The 12,207-nt window shown below is 44.8% G+C and overlaps 1 protein-coding gene across 5 annotated transcripts in view; it reads right to left on the bottom strand.

Moving 5' to 3' along the window:
- Positions 1 to 1,046: 1,046 nt before the first annotated feature.
- Positions 1,047 to 12,207, bottom strand: part of shroom2a (shroom family member 2a) — a 40,423-nt gene continuing 29,262 nt past the window's right edge. For 4 of the 5 annotated variants that reach the window (XM_044043939.1, XM_044043938.1, XM_044043942.1 and 1 more), the window contains 8 exons: positions 11,801 to 11,923; positions 8,968 to 11,191; positions 8,040 to 8,104; positions 5,149 to 5,598; positions 4,025 to 4,579; positions 3,776 to 3,938; positions 2,903 to 3,175; positions 1,047 to 1,615 (listed from right to left, as the gene is read on the bottom strand). In XM_044043939.1, coding sequence (XP_043899874.1) covers positions 1,343 to 1,615; positions 2,903 to 3,175; positions 3,776 to 3,938; positions 4,025 to 4,579; positions 5,149 to 5,598; positions 8,040 to 8,104; positions 8,968 to 11,191; positions 11,801 to 11,923 — 4,126 coding nt within the window. In that variant the 3' untranslated portion in view covers positions 1,047 to 1,342. The remainder of the gene's footprint in view (positions 1,616 to 2,902; positions 3,176 to 3,775; positions 3,939 to 4,024; positions 4,580 to 5,148; positions 5,599 to 8,039; positions 8,105 to 8,967; positions 11,192 to 11,800; positions 11,924 to 12,207) is intronic. The other variant, XM_044043940.1, reaches the window with a different exon arrangement.

The following is a 12,207-nucleotide window of genomic DNA, read 5'->3' on the forward strand; positions in this document are numbered from 1 at the left end:
ACACGTGTATCCGAAGTCAAACATTAAAGGTGTCACAAGTGTGTTCATATAGAAAAGTGTAACTAACCCTTTAAACCAGCGAAAATGTAAATGTACTTCATGTTATTTGTAAAATCTTCACAGTTCAGTGTAAAGTCAAAGGAATTTCACAAAATGTGTGTATCTACTGCCCTCTGTGGTCAAACACCAGCTACTGCAGTAAAATTTTACCATTGGCTATTTGTCCAATCAGGTTGAGGCTGGTTGTCTCAGGCTCCTCCCCCTTATGTGTCGTCATTCTCTCTACCTCTTGGAGTGTGATGCCAGATTTAAATACCAGGCCACGCCCCCTGCTTTGCTCCTGCCCCTCAGCTCTCTGCCCACTTTACGATATCTAACACACTCCTTTGGTGCGTTCCAGCTATAGTTGGAAGTTGGAAGTTGGAAACTTGAAAAAACTCACTTCTGTCTTATTTTTTGCACAGTAAATTAATCGTACACGTTTCATTTTTAACCGTGAACATGTTGCTACAATGCTTGTGTGAGCAAAATACCGTGTATAGTGCTGTTTGCTAGCAATAGAGAGCCCAACATAGGTTTTCTTTCCGACTTCAACTGGAACACGTTCAACTCAGAGGTGACGTCACTCCCAGGAAATTAAAATTAAATTCCAGGATTGCAGCGGTCCTAAACATTTGTCCGACACCGACGGATTTTCAACAGTTTCACAACCTGTAGTCCCGCCCCTGTGATATCTAAATCCTGACATAGCATTCCAAGATGGCTACCACTTATGTAAGTAGTAAAAACACGTTGCTACTTTTATCGTTAATTTCACTTCTGTCTAGTGTTGTGAACAATAGCGAGCCCAACGTACGTTTTCTTTCAGACTTTTCAGCTGGAACATGTTCAACTCGGAGGTGACTCTCCCAGGATATCAAACACACCTTAACCCCCCCAAAAAAAGCCTGAACTTTCCCTTTAAAGTGTGAAGGTGAAGTGCTTCTCGTGTTTAGTGATGAAAAACAAGTGCTCTTTAAAAAAAAAAAACATTCACTTCCTCTTTAATCTGTGTTTCAAAATAAAACAGTAAAAAAGTTTTGTTGTTTTTTTATAAAAGTTCACAGCAAAAGTTTGCAAAGTTGAGTGAAATATTTGGCCGAAATTTAACGTTATTAATATTGTGAAATGAAATGATTTAAACATAAAACACGATAAATACTCGCGATCAGTTTGAAGATAAAATACTGTGAAGATTCAAAAAGGCTACAATAAATTACTAAAAACAATCCAATAAAAACAGCAACGGTTCAGCAGAGGTTCAGTGTCTCCCTCTGCTGGACACAGCGGTGAAGTGCAGAGTTCAGAGGACGAGTCTCTGCTCAATGGACAGACTGTCCAGCAGACATTTGAGCTGCTCCTCCCCCAGTTTGACCCTGTCCTCCAGCTTCCGCTGTTCAATGATCAGCGCCGACTTCATCTTGACGAAGTGCTCGTAGTCGGCGAGGCTCTCGACGTCCAGGTGACTAGCCAGGATGTCATAGACCACGCGCTCGCGGCGGTCCAGGTTCTCCTTCAGCTCCTTGGCGTCGCCGTGCTGTCGGATCAGCAGCTTCCTCTTCTCCGTCAACGTCCGCTGGAAACAAAGAGACAGAGAGTTTTCATTTGACCTATTTTCTCCACATTTCTCCACAAAATGAACAACTGAATTCCTTAAATCTTCCACAGCTTACAGATTTTATTGCAGTATCCATGTTATAAACATGAGGCAGGTTTGAGAGTTGTCCAAATCACACAGAAACATGAGAGATCTCAGAAGTAACAAAACAGGAACAGGAACCACCCCCTGCTTGTAGCCCTGCCCATCTGAACCCATACCATACCACTTATTGGTCCGTTAAAATCACTGGATTAGTTATCTTAAGAGAAAAATGTTAAATCCCATACAATCAATCGCACACCTCTCTGTGCACATACTGTAAGATCAGTACAGGTCGATACTCTATGTGATATCGGTCTCACAAGATACTGGAGGTTGTTATATCGGTCTCACAATATACTTGAGATTGTTATATCGGTCTCAGAAGATACTTAAGGTTGTTATATCGGTCTCACAAGATATCGGTCTCAGAAGATACTTCAGATTATTATATCGTCTCACAAGATACTTCAGGTTGTTATATCGGTCTCACAAGATATCGGTCTCACAAGATATTTCAGGTTGTTATATCGGTCTCACAAGATATCGGACTCAGAAGATACTTCAGGTTGTTAAATTGGTCTCAGAAGATACTTCAGGTTGTTATACCGGTCTCACAAGATATTTCAGGTTGTTATATCGGTCTCACAAGATATCGGACTCAGAAGATACTTCAGGTTGTTAAATTGGTCTCAGAAGATACTTCAGGTTGTTATACCGGTCTCACAAGATATCGTCTCAGAAGATACTTCAGGTGGTTATACCGGTCTCTCAAGATATTTCGTTGTTATATCGGGTCTCACAAGATATCGGACTCAGAAGATACTTAAGGTTGTTATACCGTCTCACAAGATACTTCAGGTTGTTAATTCGGTCTCACAAGATATCGGTCTCAGAAGATACTTGAGGCTGTTATATCGGCTCAGAAGATACTTAGGGCTGTTATATCGGTCTCAGAAGATACTTAAGGTTGTCATATCGGTCTCAGAAGATACTTGAGGTTGTTATATCGGTCTCAGAAGATACTTGAGGCTGTTATAGCGGTCTCAGAAGATACTAGAGGTTGTTATATCGGTCTCAGAAGATACTTGAGGCTGTTATAGCGGTCTCAGAAGATACTTAGGGCTGTTATATCGGTCTCAGAAGATACTTGGGGCTGTGATATCAGTATCGGTATGGTATCCTGCCAGCCCTTGTCTGAACACAGATGGTTTTCACACTCACCCTCTCCTCAGATGTAGCGTCCTCCTCCAGACTGTTGAGGGCGTTCTCCACTCTGGCCAGTCGTCCCGACAGCGACAGCAGCAGACTCACCACCTTGTCTAGGTCGCCCACGAACATCCTGAACTTGTCGAGCTCGTTGGGTTTGCAGACCTGCTGGACTCGAACCTCCACCTCGTCTCCCAGAGCGTTGTTGTCCAGCACATCCTCCTGAAGACTCTGACGAGCCTCACGCAGAACCTGCAGCTTCCTGCTCAGGCTGTCGATCAACTCCTGCTGCAGGAAAAACATTGCAAAATACCAGGGGTACATTCTATTACATATGGCTCAAAGAGCTTTCATCAAACTAAAGTGGCACAGTTTAAGTGTCATCACTACTGTTTTATCACAAATTGATTATGTTACGTTTGGTTACTTTATTATTTACTTATTTTGACACACATATACAAAAATCTAATAAAATAAAAATGAGTGAGGTTGTGTTAGAAACCTATGAGGACTTACAGGGAAACCACACCCACAATAACATACGGTGTGAGAAAATAATAGAATGTAATAAATAAAAAACACAGAAAATACATTTTCTAACTCTAGTTCAGGTTTTTGAAGTGTGTCACTGTCACAGTGCTGTTAGTGCCCCCTGCTGCTCAGATTGAGACACAAGTAACTCTCACACACCAAACCCCACAGAGAGAATCAGTGAAAGTTTTTCTTCAGATTGACCTCAGTGACACAAAGTGACCACACGAGGCAACAGAGGACCAGCAGCTCCTGTGTTCCCGCCAGCTAAAGTCACTTCGGTGTGAGAGAGTGAGTGGCTGAACTATCCCTCTAAACATTACAATTCTAATCGTGTGTGTGTTTGTGTGGTGTTACCTTCTTGTTGGACAGGTCCATGTCCAGCTCCTCCTCAGAGTTGTCCTCTGTCTCCTGCATGTCCTTCATCTTGTTGAGGAGTTCAGCTTTGGGAGCAGATGTGCTGTAATATGCAGAGCTGGTTACCATGGTGACAGCCGCTGCCACACTCTCCTCCTTTTCCCTGAAAGACAAATGTATGAATCATGTTAATATACAGTCATAGTGATTTATACTGTTCTGTTCTGCAGCTTCATGATAAATCCTGACCTTTCCTCTGGAAGTCGGCTCACGCTCTGCTTCGTCGGGAGTTTCCTGCGCTGCTGAGCTTCTTCCAGCAGTTGCTCGCCCTCAGGAAAGATTCCCTCCATCAAGTCCATGGTCGTCTTCATCTTACTCTGATCCAGGACGTCAGCCAACGACTTGTCCTTTCCCATGATGTCTCTGAGCAGCTCCTCCCTCTTCTGGTCTTCAGTCCTCCTGCTGCAGGTGGCGGGTTCATCAGTGAGTGGAGGCGGCGGCAGACTGTTGTTGGTCACGTGCGTGTCGTCAGTCGGAGCAGCGAGGACAGTGTCCACAGACGCTCTCTGCCGACTGAAGGCACAGAAGACAGAGTCGTGTCTCGCAGCTGCCAGGCTGTTGAGTCTGTTTCCACCGGGAGGCTCCACCTCATCAGCAGCATCATCAGCAGCATCATCAGCAGCAGGGATGTCACCATGACGCAGAAATAAAGAATTCTCTTTCTCAGGGACTCCCTCTGAGTGGACGATCCTGATGGGAACTTTCTTCAAAGCAGAGTTTGGACTTTCGATCACATGATCCATCCTGAAATGTGAGACAAAGACAAGACACACACGTGTCAGCTATTCCACTCATGTGAGGATTTAAAGGGAAATACACAGACTTCTCCAACAGGAAAGAGAACTTTGTGAAAAACTCACTCACTCTGTGTGTGTGTGTGATGTTAAAATCACTGACTTTCTCTGTGGACTTTGGTGTGGGAGAGTGAGTGCTTTTATGAGTCTTTGAGTCTTGTTGGCTAAAGTGGATGAAATCAGTTTTGCTCATGTCACCAGTGGCATCGATGAGTGTTGAAGACTTCCACTCTGCCTCTAAAGTTTCACCCTGTCTGCTGAGACGCTGTAATAATCACATGATACCAATTCAATCTGCATCAGCTTTAAACTGCACTTCTTCCTCTGAACCCTGTTTTTTTTACAGAATCCCTGTAATTGACTGCGCGTTGATGGCGCTCACATGTTGATGCTACAGAGGCAGTGACTCCTCAATAAGCTCCTTTGTGCAAGCAGCGTAAAGACGGAGATGAGTCGCTGACACAACTCTCACCGCTGCACAGATATTCTGAACACACAAGAAGAAGAATGAGGTTGAACCTGTTGGCGTCCTGGTCCTGCAGAGACACGGGCGGCCTGTCGCTGAGTCTCTGTGGTGAGAAGTGAGGAGAGGGTGAGCGTCGCTCCTCCATGCTGCTCGGCCTAGAGTGTCTGCGGGAGGAGGAGGAGGAGGAGGAGGAGGAGGAGGCAGGGTGGTGAGGTGCTGCCCCGTGTCCTTTGCCCTGCTCACAGTCTGCCTTTGCGGGGTGGGTGGGGTTGAAGGCGGAGCTACCCTCCGGGCTGGAGGAGCTGTGGGTGAAGGCTTCACTGATATGTGAGCATCTGGGAGGTGGAGGCTTCTTCCTCGGCGTGGACGGCGGCTGTGTGAGGCTGTGAGATGCAGACGTGGGTGTGTGGTTCTCTGCAGCAGTAGCAGCAGCTCCGTCTGCGGGTGGAGCTGAAAGACATTCAAACTCCGCCTGCTTTTCTCTGTCTGTACAGTCAGAAAACCTGAGGAACACAACAGAAAGCTCTTAATTACACGGCCGGGCAGTGAAGACTATCATCTGCAGCTCTGTGAAATCATACGCTGCTGCTGCTGCTGCTGCTGCTGCTGACACACACACACATACACGTCTCCACCCTCTGCTGCTGCTGAAGTGCTCAGCTGGCAGACACAAGAGGAATATTTCATTTCCAAGTCAAAGTCAAGTCTGCACAGAAGAATAAATCACACACTGCAGCACGTTCTACAGAACACGTTCACGTCTTGATCTCACTGTTAGACAGACTTTTCCAGTTTAAAGTTTGAAGGGATAGTTCAGGATATTCAGTGTGTAACATTCTAACAAACAGCTGGTGAGCCACTTAACAAAGGAAATCCACATCAGTTTAAGTCTTCCATATCTTCAGAACATGTTCACGTCTTGAGTCTATAAGACTAGCTCCATTATAGTTGGGCTGACGTGTTTACATGACATCAAGAAAACTGAATTATTGTCTTAGTCTGACTATAATCAGACTTTGGACTACATGTCAATGCTTCTTCCAATGATACCAACTAAAAGACGGACTGTCTCTTTAACTCAGCTCAGCTGTGAATTCCCAGCATTAACATGATGAACCAGTCCTGTGTTTGTGTATATAAAGTGGATTAAACCTGTGTTTGTTCAGTGGGCGGGGCTTAGGTTGGTTTTTGGGGGGCATTCCCACTGAAGGACATCACATCACAGCTAAATTTAAAAATGCAGTGTTCCAGGGAAAACTTTAAAAAAGAGTAAAAAAAAAAAAAGAATATAGAAAATACAAATACTAAATAAATATAAGGATGAAGAGCAGCAGTTTAATCCAGGACAGCGATGGAAATGGTCAGAAAAGTTCTCATTAAGAACATAGTGAGGAGATAAAGTGAGTCGTGTGTAACAGGAACATAGAAGTTTATACTTGTGATGCCTACTGCTCTTCAAACATGTGACGATATGTAAATGTGTTGTCGTTGTAGATGTTAAACATGTTTAAAATAAACAGAAACACTCTCATCCACCTCTTAAATCTCTTCTCTTTTCCTCGGCCTTTGATACTGTTTCAGTTGTTGACGTCGTCTTATTTGTATTGTTGTTACTTTTACCCATTAACTTATTTCTACATGTATTTGATTGCCTTGTGTGAGCTTTTATTGACTATTCTGTCATTCACTGTGGTTGTTCGACTGGACAGATGCTGCAGTGTCAGGTTAATATTATGGTCTGTCCTGTCTGTTTTGGACACAGTCTGAGGTTCTGCAGGTTATCTGGGCCATGAATTGTGAGTTTTGTTGCCAAATATTTGGCCCATATATTGAGCCAAATGTCTTTTTTTCCTCCATCTGATAAAGTAGAACTGTTAATTGATAACAAATAATAGAAGAAATATTTTAACAGTAAATAACCAGCTACTGAAAAACACTTCATTCTACATTTTATTTTAATTATTTCAATAAAAAGTGGTTTAAGAGAGTTACATGTGTTAGTTTTACACTAAAATAATAGATCAAATAAAGAGTGTAATCATAATCACAATGTCATTATAAAGAGGACTTCTGTGCTGGTGTTCGTCTCCAGGTGAGAACTCTCTTCACTGGATTGTACATTTGTCTTCTATTTTCAGTCAAAGCAAATGTCTACTGCTACTGAGTGGACCTGACTTTTGCTTCATTGTCACAATTCCTGCAACATTTTATATGAAAATCAGAGAAACTAGACAATCTTCACATTTAAGAAGCTGAAAAAAATATTCACATTTAAGAAGCTGAAAAAAATCTGAGAAACTAGAAAATATTCACATTTAAGAAGCTGAAAAATCTGAGAACTTTAAGAGAAACTGAGAAACTAGAAAATATTCACATTTAAGAAGCTGAAAGAAAATGAAGCTGAAAAAAATCTGAGAAACTAGAAAATATTCACATTTAAGAAGCTGAAAGAAATCTGAGAAACTAGAAAATATTCACATTTAAGAAAAAATCTGAGAAACTAGAAAATATTCACATTTAAGAAGCTGAAAAAAATCTGAGAAACTAGAAAATATTCACATTTAAGAAGCTGAAAAAATCTGAGAAACTAGAAAATATTCACATTTAAGAAGCTGAAAAAATCTGAGAAACTAGAAAATATTCACAGAAGCTGAAAAATCTGAGAAACTAGAAAATATTCACATTTAAGAAGCTGAAAAATCTGAGAAACTAGAAAATATTCACATTTAAGAAGCTGAAAGAAATCTGAGAAACTAGAAAATATTCACATTTAAGAAGCTGAAAAAAATCAGAGAAACAAAAAATATTCACATTTAAGAAGCTGAAAAAATCAGAGAAAGCTTAATAAATAATAACTGCAAATATTTATAAAATGGTCTTCCACTGTAGTGAAAGCATGACTGACAGATGATTTACAGTGACAGAGTGAACAGAGTGAACTCACCGAGCAGGAGAGCTGAGCAGCTCAGCAGGTTCACCCTCAGACGATCGGCTCGAAACAGGAAACGTCTGTCAATAAAGTTTATATAAATGTAAAATAATACAATGTAAAACAAATACATATGATAATAATGAAGGAGCTTCACAGGTGACTGTGTGATCTGTGTGGTTTTCCACAGAGAAACATCAGGCTCATTCCTCTGTGACTTCCTGAAGCTGAGGGCGTGTCCTCAAGTACAAACATGGATTCATATTTGCTCCATTCACTTCAGTGAGTCTATTTGTTTTTAAGGAGATGTGAACTCTCCTCCAGGGCTTCACGCTACTTTGAACTGTTTGAAAAGTTTTTCTGACTCCTGTAGAAGGAGAAGCAGCCAGAGACACAGTGACAACATGAAATCTGTCAGTGGACGTCACGTCTTTATCTCACTGTCAGACAGACTTTTCCAACAGGAAACTCAAGTTTGTAAACCACTCACTCTCCCACACCAATGACCAGAGAGAAAATCAGTGATTTTAATATCACAGGGACACAGGAGCTGCTGGTCCTCTGCTGCCTCGTGTGGTCACTTTGTGTCACTGAGGCCAATCTGAACAAAGGATTTCAAACACTAAAATCAGTGATGGAGGCAGCAGTGTGTGTGTGATGTTAAAATCACTAGTTTTCTCTGTGGACTTTGGTGTAGGAGAGTGAGTGGTTTACAACCTTCTGTCTGACAGTGAGATAAAGACGTGAACATGTGGACGATGTAGATTTTATTAGGCAAGTCTTTAATTGAGTTGAGTTGACTGCTCGCCTGGTTCTCAGCAGCAGGGGGCGCTGACACTGTGTCAGAACCTCGTCTAAAAACAACATTTTCTCTGCATTACTGGAATGGACATGTTTTCTGGAGTCGTGTTGAGATGTTCTGAGATCTGATGATGCTCCTCACCTGCCCGTAGATCTCAGCAGAGGGCGAGGATCTGGATCTCTCATGCACACAGCTGGTACTCTTTCTGTCCTCTGGTCTGGTCTCCAGGATGTCATCAGCTGAGCGGTACCTCCCAGACGCCCGTGTTTCCGCTGGGTTCTTCTGAGGGTTCCACCTTGCCTCGTACTCGGCGAAGGTGCCCAGTCTTTGCTGGTCGAGGACAGACTGCTTGTGTGTCTGCGCGTCCTCGTCACTGCCGAGTCCTTTCACCGCGTCTCCTGTTGCCGTGACAGAGGCGTGGTCCTCATGGCTGTGAGAGGACAAGTGTTTGGACAATCCTGGGTTGTCACCTTGTGATAAGAGCATCTGCTGGTCTAAGGAGGAGCTTGTATTTTCATGACAAGAAACGCCGACCTGGTGGATTTTGTCCGGCTCAGAGAACGATCTGACTTTCTTCTCCGTAGGAAAACGCTTCCGGCCTCCGATGCGAGTCACCGGCGCAGCAGCAGGACCTGATTTAGTAGATGCTAATTCAGAGAGTGTCGGCAAAGGGGGGACATCTCTGCGACCCAGCGCTGATGACGGGTAGCTCGGCAAAGACTCTGCTGCAGAGTTCTCCCCGAGGACAGGCTCCAGGTCTTTCCTCCTGAAAGACGTAGCTTTGAGGACCCTTGCCTGAGCCTCCTTCAGGTGATCCTTGTAGATGTTGGTGAAGGAACTGTCAGGAGACATTGGGGTGGACTTCCAGACGTCCTGGTCTTCTTCAGTCTCATCCTCAGCACATTGAAGCGCGGCCGCACTCTTACTTTTCTGCAGCTTCGCTTTTCTCATCTGGATTTCGTTCCTCAGCGTTGTGGCGAAGCGCTCGTTACGTTTCATCTGCTTGTTGTCGGGAGACTCTTCAGAGGCGGAGCCTTTGGGTTTCTCCCACGGCTCTGCGGCGTCCAAAGACAGCGAGTGCAGCATGGGCGTGGCGTGGGCACTGATCTTGCGGACGTCCTGCGGGACATCTCTGGGTTGTAGCGGGAGAGACCTTCTGTTTTCAGATGGTCGTGTCGGCGGGAAACTCGAGTTCTGGATTTCCGCATTTTGTGCATTTTGTCCTCTCTGGCGCCCCCTGTCATCAGAGATTTCTGGTACAGTTGGAACATGGTGCCTGTTGTATCCATTACTGTCTTTGCCGTGTTGTTGAGGCAGAGGATACTTGGCTTTGCTGGTCGTTTGCGGGCTGACAGATTTGCGCTCACTCCCACTCTCTGCTCCACTGAAGCTCCGCCTCTCCTCTGGTTTCCCTGACATCAGCTGTGGGTGTGTCTGCGTGGGCTGACACGTTGTGACGCAGTAGTAGCGGCTGTGTGAGCTGCTGTCACTGTTCTGCTCTGCAGCTGTGGCAGACAAGCTCCTCCTCTGGTTGGTGGGCGGTTCTTGTGTGCTACATTGGTAGCCACTGGCGCTCTGAGGCTTTGATGTTGGCCGCGGCGGCGAGTAAAAAGTGCTTTTGTCGCTGTGGTGTCTGGGATGGTGGGGCTGACTTTGAAGAACGTCACTGCTGGATGTGGAGAACTGCTTGTTCAGGCCAAACTGGGTGTGGTTGCCTTGGTTTTTCAGGGGAAGGTTGTGGCTGCGGAGGTGTTCTGCGTTAGCCTCAGACGAGCTGCGTGACTCGGGTTCTTCGGTGATCACGAGCCCCCGTTCATGAACCTTAGTCGCAGCAAAACTGTCCCTGCGTGCCGGTGGAGGAGGCGGTGGAGGGGAGGCGCTGCTCTTCTTTTTCTCAGGAACATGCCACACAGGTCCAAAGTTGCTTCTATTGGAGGAGGACTGTCGGGAGCCGGCCGGGTCCTCGGTCTGCAGAGCCTCAGAACCCGGCATCTGAAAGTACATGAGCTTGTCGTCCTGTTTGCCTCCCTCTGCCACACCGTGGCTGTTTCTGCTGCCGTGTTTTCCTCCGGCGTCCCACTGGCTGACTTTGTAGAGCACGTTCTCCGTCGAGGCGGCGTTGCTCTTTGAGAGCGTGTAGTCCGGAGTTCCTGAGCTGGTGGAGAAGGAGCTGTACGCTGAGTCCCGCTTCCCTCCACCCAGGTGCTCCATGCTGTTGTTGGACTTGGCAGGCGAGAGCTGACCGGCAGTGTAAGGATGTGGAACATGCTCTAGACTGTCCATGCTGCCCAGAGAGCTGAACTGGTCGGACACTCGGCGCAGGTTGGTCTGCTCCCAGCCAGACGACAGGTCAGCGGAGGACGAGCTGGAAGTTAATGACAATGATAAAGTCAGAGTTCATCATTCTCTGACGCTTTAGAATCTATGTGTATCTAAAAACCATGCATCTGTCATTACAGTTAGATTTAGGAGTACATTACATTACATTACATGTCATTTAGCAGACGCTTTTATCCAAAGCGACTTACAATGGAATTGAGTACAGTCAGCGAGGGGTGGAATCGAACTTGCGACCATTGCGACCATGATGTTTTTCGCACATAGGGTACCGGTCTTACCCACTGAGCAGGAGTAGGAGTAGGAGTTTTGAAGTGTGGTTAAATAAGGCACTGAGACTGCTGACTGCTCTGTGAGCGCCCCCTGCAGCTGAGAACCAAAATGGCCAGTCTCTCAACACAAACACTCAACTAATAATATATTTTACCAACAGGAAACTGAGGTTTGTAAGCTACACACACACACAAACTTCTAATGTCTGATTTTGTCACTTTGGCTTTAAGAGTCCTAGTTTTGAATGTTTTCCCTGAGCTGGTGACTCCTCATACAACCACAATGTCCCTTTAACCTTCATTCACTCCGATCAATGTCGTTAAGAAACTTCTGTCACACACAATCAACACATTCTCACAGTTACCTTGCATCATATCTGTTGTGCCACACTGGTGGGGGCGGAGACTGTGTTTTGGCAGCTTCTGATTGGTTCTCGTTGAACTTGGTGGAGTGCCAGGAGTGAGGCCTGCTTATGGGTTCATTCCGCCTGCAGAGACGTGCAAAAAAACAAACAAACCTGGTTTAGAGAAAGTGATGTGTGATGTGTGTGCACGTCCATGTATGAAAACTAAAGGTTTGACAGATGAAGCAGATTTTCCTGCGTCTTTACAAACACGTTTACATTCACACATGTTTCTAATCTACGTCGAAGTGGCAACTCTCCCTCTGTTGACAATACAAGGTAAACACAACATAGCAACACACATCAAATATGAATGAATATGAACAGTGAGAGCAGGTAATAAACCACAGAGGAATGAAGGTGATTAT

The sequence above is a fragment of the Solea senegalensis genome, linkage group LG14 (assembly GCF_019176455.1).
Source record: "Solea senegalensis isolate Sse05_10M linkage group LG14, IFAPA_SoseM_1, whole genome shotgun sequence".
In the NCBI taxonomy this organism is placed as follows: domain Eukaryota; kingdom Metazoa; phylum Chordata; class Actinopteri; order Pleuronectiformes; family Soleidae; genus Solea; species Solea senegalensis.